This window comes from Moschus berezovskii, chromosome 4, assembly GCF_049115385.1.
Source record: "Moschus berezovskii isolate FMDL1 chromosome 4, NW_MosBer_1.0, whole genome shotgun sequence".
Classification (NCBI taxonomy): domain Eukaryota; kingdom Metazoa; phylum Chordata; class Mammalia; order Artiodactyla; family Moschidae; genus Moschus; species Moschus berezovskii.
This window is the reverse complement of record NC_142463.1, coordinates 68,555,808-68,562,919: the sequence shown is the minus strand read 5'-3', so window position 1 is coordinate 68,562,919 and position 7,112 is coordinate 68,555,808. Positions and strand designations below refer to the sequence as shown.

Sequence of the window (7,112 nt, the reverse complement as noted above, 5' to 3'; positions counted from 1 at the left end):
ACTACTCCTCCTATTATTATGTCTTTACAAAATGCTTGTAAGAAATAATTCAATAAGAGGAAAAAGAACAAAAACAAGACCCTTTTCTGACACCAGAGATCTTTAACAGGTCATTCCAATGCTTTCATAAAACATTATGGAGACTCTCTCAAACTTATAACAGCTTATTAAAGGACAAATGCCCCTGCTTTGATATGAGTTTCAGTAAATTCACTAAAATTTCTGTAAAGGCACTACAAATATTCTCAAATGCAATCAATGATGACTACCCACAGAATCACCTGGGATACCTCTTACAAACACACCACTGCCCAAGAATATGACCTAGGACATCTGGGGCACATATGCCCCTAAATTATCACTTTTACAAAAATTAAGAACTACTATCCTTATCTTTCCTCAGAGCAGCCTCTTCTAACATTTAAGGTACCCTAAGGATGAAGCGCCTACTAATGAAAGCTGACAGGTACAGGTTCCAGAAAATGCAAAGTTCTAAAGATAGGTAGGTTTCATTAAAAAACTAAAAAAAGGCCATCAAAGCCAGTGGCAAGAATGATATAAAGTCGGAGATCTAAACAAGGCCTGACTGCCATGATAAGGAGTTTGGACTGTACAGGTACCAAAAAAGCCCCCAGAAAACTAACATTATCTGAATTACATTTTTAAAAGATTATACTTTTGGGTGGAAAACTGAATCCTAACAGGGTAAGAGTGGAAGCAAGTTAGTAAGGTATTTCAACAGTTCAGGAAGGAGATGATGGTGACTTGAACTGGAGTTGGTAGCAGCTGAGGTGAAGAGTGAGCAGATAAATTCAGGAAGTAGAAAACACAGACCCCCTGACAGACTGGTTCAGTTCTAGACTGGAGGTGGTGGTTATTGTTTAGTCACTAAGTCATGCTTGACTCTTTTGCAACCCCATGGACTGTAGCCCACCAGGCTCCTCTGTCCATGGGATTTCCCAGGCAAAGATACTGGACTGGGTTGTCATTTCCTTCAACAGGGGATCTTCCTGATCCAGGGACTGAGCCTGCATCTCCTGCTTTGGCAGACAGATTCTTTACCACTGAGCCATCAGGGAAACCCAAATGCAGAGTGCATCACATAAAATGCTGGGCTAGATGAATCACAAGTTGAAATCAAGACTGCCAGGAAAAGTATCAACTTCAGATATGCATATGATACCAGTCTCATAGAAGAAAGTAAAGAGTGACTAAAGAGCCTCTTAATGAGGGTGAAAGAGCAAAGTGAAAAAGCTGATTTGAAACTCAACATTCAATAAACTAAGATCATGGCATCCAGTCGCATCAGTTTAGTTCAGTTCAGTTCAGTCGCACAGTCGTGTCCGACTCTTTGCGACCCCATGAATCACAGCACGCCAGGCCTCCCTGTCCATCACCAACTCCTGGAGTTCACTCAAACTCATGTCCACAGAGTAGGTGACGCCATCCAGCCATCTCATTCTCTGTCGTCCCCTTCTCCTCCTGCCCCCAACCTTTCCCAGCATCAGAGTCTTTTTCCAGTGAGTCAACTCGTCGCATGAGGTGGCCAAAGTATTGCAGTTTCAGCTTTAGCATCAGTCCTTCCAATGAACACCCAGGAATGATCTCCTTTAGAATGGACTGGTTGGATCTCCTTGCAGTACAAGGAAGGGACTCTCAAGAGTCTTCTCCAACCCCTCAGTCCCATCACTTCATGGCAAATAGAAGAAGGAAAACTGGAAGTAGTAACAGACTTTATTTTCTTGGGCTCCAAAAACACTGCAGATGGCGACTGCAGCCATGAAATTAAAAGATGCTCCTTGGAAGGAAAGCTATGACAAACCTAGAGAGCATATTAAAAAACGGAGATAGCACTTTGCCAGCAAAGGTCCATACAGTGAAAGCTACGGTTTTTCCAATGTTCACATACTGATGCGAGAGTTGGACCATGAAGAATGCCGGGAGATGAAGAATTACTGCTTTCAAACTGCGGTGGTGGTAAAGACACTTGAGAGTCCCTTGGACTGCAAGGATTCAAACCAGTCAGTCCTAAAGGAAAACAACACTGAATATTCATTGGAAGGACATTGGAAGTAGACAGTGATAAAAAGAGAATACTATAGAATAGTCCCTAGGCATCTTGTTTAAACAACTGTGTATGTTGTATATAAATTTCTTTGGTTACAGAACTACATGTTTAGTCTTTTGATAAAGAAAACAAATAATACTTGGATAACAGAAGTTAAAAGTGTATTAAAGTGTTACATTTATGTAATATCACAAAAATATTGAAAATATAAATACTAAGGATCATAAAAATTAATCTGCCTGCAAACTAAACTGCCTATCTACAAATTATCTGAAAAGATATACAAAATTTAAATCTCTGAATTAAGCACAACACAATATATTCTATTAATACTTTGCAAATAAACTAATCTGAATAAATGTTTTTACATGTTTCTGACAAAAATTACTACTTAGATGTTCTTTATCTCTCATTCTAAAATGTTTAGAAGTTGTTACAGAAACTCCTGTTAAATAGAAATCTTTCCAAAAGTTTCACATATCAAATTACCTGGGACCCTTTTTTTAAAAAAAAGTACTCTACTAGTGCGCCAAAAGAATCCAATACAGTCATCCCTCAGTATCTGCAGGGGTTGGTTCTAGGACCCCCAGAGATAGCAAAATCCACAGATGCTCAAGTCCCTTATACAGAATGGACATTTCGTTGTTGTTTAGTTGCTATGTCAAGTCCTACTCTTTTGAGACCCCATGGACTGCAGCCCACCAGGCTCCTTTGTCCATGGGATTATCCAGACAAGAATATTAGAGTGGGTGGCCATTTCCTTCTCCAGGGGATCTTCCTGACCCAAGGATGGAACCCACATCTCCTGCATTGGCAGGTGGGTTCTTTACTACTGAACCACTCGAGAAGCCATAAAATGGACACAGTATTTGCATATAACTTATCTACATTTTCCCCTATACTTTAAATCATCTTTAGGTTACTTCAGTTCAGTTCAGTTCAGTTCAGCCACTCAGTCGTGTCCGACTCTTTGCGACCCCATGAATCACAGCACGCCAGGCCTCCCTGTCCATCACCAACTCCCGGAGTTCACTCAAACTCATGTCCATTGAGTCGGTGATGCCATCCAGCCATCTCATTCTCTGTCGTCCCCATCTCCTCCCATCCCCAATCCCTCCCAGCATCAGAGTCTTTTCCAGTGAGTCAACTCGTCGCATGAGGTGGCCAGAGTATTGCAGTTTCAGCTTTAGCATCAGTCCTTCCAATGAACACCCAGGGTTGATCTCCTTTAGAATGGACTGGTTGGATCTCCTTGCAGTCCAAGGGACTCTCAAGAGTCTTCTCCAGCACCACAGTTCAAAAGCATCAATTCTTCGGCGATCAGCTTTCTCCACAGTCCCACTCTCACATCCATACATGACCACGGGAAAAACCACAGCCTTAACTAGACGGACCTTGGTTGGCAAAGTAATGTCTCTGCTTTTGAATATGCTATCTAGGTTGGTCATAACTTTCCTTCCAAGGAGTAAGCGTCTTTTAATTTCATGGCTGCAATCAGCATCTGCAGTGATTTTGGAGCCCAGAAAAATAAAGTCAGCTACTGTTTCCACTGTTTCCCCGTCTATTTCCCATGAAATGATGGGACCAGATGCCATGATCTTTGTTTTCTGAATGTTGAGCTTCAAGCCAAACTTTTCACTCTCCTCTTTCACTTTCATCAAGAGGCCTTTGAGTTCCTCTTCACTTTCTGCCATAAGGGTGGTGTCATCTGCATATCTGAGGTTATTGATATTTCTCCCAGCAATCTTGATTCCAGCTTGTGCTTCTTCCAGCCCAGCGTTCCTCATGATGTAAAATGTAAATGCCACATAACTGTTGCCAGTGCTTGGCAAATTCAAGTTTTGCTTTTTGAAAGTTTGTGAATTTTTTTTTCCCAAATATTTTTGATCTGCAGTGGGTTGAATCTGAAGATACAGAACCTGTGGATACAGAGGACTGGCTGCAATTCTAATCTAAAGAGATCTGCTGCTACTGCTGCTAAGTCACTAGTCTCCTTTTATCTTAATCCTTCCCCAAAACTTTAAAATAAATGAGAAATAGGAACATCTATCAAATCCTATAACTTCTGAGCACAAAGGCTCTCTGATGTCTAAGTAAATACAGACTCCTAGATAAGATCTTAATTTCTCTAATCTTCAACTAACCTTCTCTTATTTGACTCCCAATCCCAGCTTAAAGATAAGCTAATCTAGTCCACTACAATAAACCCAAATTGACCTTTAAAAAACCTATTTTTAGAAGTCTGTGGTACACAAAAAGAGAAATTATCTGTGAAATTCTACAAATGCCCATACATTCACCCACTTAATGCCTTAAAATTATTTATATTCCCATATGTTCATCTATCCAATGCCTCAAATTTTTCAGAAGCTAATTTCACTGGAAGAATCCCCCTCTCAAAAGATTCCTTACCAGAGTTAAGATTCAAATAAGAGCAATACTTTTTTCAGTGATACAGACAGTCATTTGAAGCTAGACAATCTATCAATCTATCTTCCCCAAAGGCTCAGCGGTAAAGAATATGCCTGCAATGCAGCAGACCCGGGTTTGATCCCCAGGTCTGGAAGATTCCCTGGAGGAGGGCATGGCAAACACCCCAGTATTCTTGCCTGGAGAATCCCATGGACTAAGGAGCTTGGTGGGCTACAGTCCATAGGGTCACAAAAAGTCAGACATGACTGAAGTGACTGAGTACACAATCTATCAATCTCATCTTCTCTTTCGAGAATGATGCATATGAGCTGTAAAAAGGAGAGAAATATTCAAGAGAAAAATAATTCTTTTTTAAAAAAGTGATTGTCTGCTTCTTGGTTCTTCAGCCAAAAGCAGGCGTGAAAAAAGAATTAACATCACTATGAAAAATTATTTGTATTCAAATGTATTTCCAAGAAGATTTCAAGATCTGACACGGGCACAGAGAAAATGAGTGAATTAAAACAAGTATAAACAGGTCAGTTACAGGCTGATCTCTATTTGAATTATGTTTAAAAATATTTTAATCATACTTTAAAAAAAGTGAAATAAATTTTTTCTTTAATTCAAGTCAATTTAATTATCTTAAAACATTCATATACCAAGATGAACTCATATATTAAGGCAAATTCCAATTTTATATAGTCATTTGATTAATTGTTTCATTTTAAATTGCTAGTCCAGGGAGAGATTTTGTAAAAAACATTTTATTGCTACAAAGGGAAACATGGTCACAAAAAGCCTTTAAGCGTATCTGAACGCAAATTACTATATTCAACGTCCAATGCAGTAAAAAATACACAGAGCACAAAATACTTGCCCACCGTATCTCTTCTAGGGTAAGTATTCAAAACAGTAATGCACACTTGAATATATACTCCCAAGAGCAGCATTTAAGTTCAAATGAATAGAATAGACATACTAACAATACACATGTTATCCTCAACACCAATAAAGTAATAAAAATTAAGCTTAAAAATTATACAAACCATTTCTCAAAACTAAGGTAGGTAGCTATAAAAACTAAACTAAAATAGTCTTACCTTCATTTTATTAAACAAATGCCAAACATTTAGAAATTATATAAAACAAATTGTAACGTGTGGAATGCATGCAACATGGGTGTTAACGCTCATATTTGAAACTACTGAAATTCTTACCCTTCTCCACATTGGGACAGAAATTTAAAGCTTCTTTTAAAACTGACTAATACCTTATATTTAATTTTCTTCTGCTTGGTCAACAGAAAAGCCAACAGGCTCTTCCTTCGCTGCTTCTTCCTCTACCTCCCCTGCTCCCTCCCCTTCCCCCTCCCCTGCCCCCACGGCCCCCACTGCCCCCGCTCCTTCTACGTCACCTCCTTCCTCTGCATCCCCCACCCCTTCCACTGCTCCACCTTCCCCTACTTCCTCCACTTCCTCCACTTCCCCCACTTCCTCCTCTTCTTCCTCCTCCTCCTCTTCTTCTTCCACAGGTTCGTCAATCTTTTCCTCTTCCTCCTCATCTCCTTCTATTTGTTGATCTTGAGAATGATCTTGAATTTCAAAGGGATTCTCACCCTAAAAACATGAAAAAAAAAAAAAAAGCTTTTAAAAGAGAGCATTTATTTTTTAATCAGTGAAATTTTTATTTGCTATATCATTAAAAATAAATAGTATTTGAAACTTAATTTCAACTTATATTAAATCTATTTAATATTTTTTGAGTATCTATTTCATACCAATGTGGTATATATATTCCTGAAGTCAGTACTTTATACTCCATAAAACAAAGCAGATGAAGATTTATGTTCTACTTAATTGTATCAGTATTCAATGCATTACTGTTGCAAGTTCTCTTTAAAAAATTCAAACGAAAATCAGTACATTTGAAAACTCAAATGAAAATCAGAAACAAATTTAAGTATCATACCTTAGTTTTACTTTAAAAAAGATAAATCTGTAATTCACTAAACATTCACAACTTTAGTATTTTAATTTACTTAAATAATTATGTATCTGGATTATGTCTCATAAATTAGAGCATATCAGAAGGCTATATTAATAATATAAGAAATGAAGAGGCAATGAAGGTTATTAAAACGGAAATATAAGACTGGTGCTACACTTTAAGATACACTATGTAGGACGATGCAGGTTGAGTGGCTGTAGCAAGAGAAGAAATGTTAGTATTGGGCTACCTTAATAGCCCAGGAAATGAAAGGGTAAAAAGTGACACCATTGACAGAATGGGTAAATTAAGATGGGGAAAAGCAGCAGGTATATACTATATATAATTTGAATTTAAGATGTCTAAATGTTTAAAGGGCAACTATAAATTTGCAAGTCAGAAGAGGAAAGACTTCAAAGTAAGGTATTTAGATTTGTGAATTGCTTGCACAGAGTGAATAGTGAAGCCAGGTCTTAAAAAGGATAGCCCAGGGCAGAGCTGAGGGAATGAGAAAAAAAAAAAAAGGCTGAGAATAAAGCCTACTGAAAAAGCTTGTACATAGGGACAGAAGTTAGAAAAGGAATACTCAGTGCAGAAACCTAGGATTATAAAATATCACCTAGCAAAACAAAGTTTCAAGAAT

The 7,112-nt window shown here is 38.2% G+C and overlaps 1 protein-coding gene across 3 annotated transcripts in view; it reads right to left on the bottom strand.

Annotated features, from left to right (window-relative positions):
* Positions 1-5,019: 5,019 nt before the first annotated feature.
* ZNF326 (zinc finger protein 326) overlaps positions 5,020-7,112 on the bottom strand; it is a 35,448-nt gene continuing 33,355 nt past the window's right edge. For all 3 annotated transcript variants that reach the window (XM_055401596.2, XM_088835471.1, XM_088835472.1), the window contains one exon: positions 5,020-6,099. In XM_055401596.2, coding sequence (XP_055257571.1) covers positions 5,761-6,099 — 339 coding nt within the window. In that variant the 3' untranslated portion in view covers positions 5,020-5,760. The remainder of the gene's footprint in view (positions 6,100-7,112) is intronic.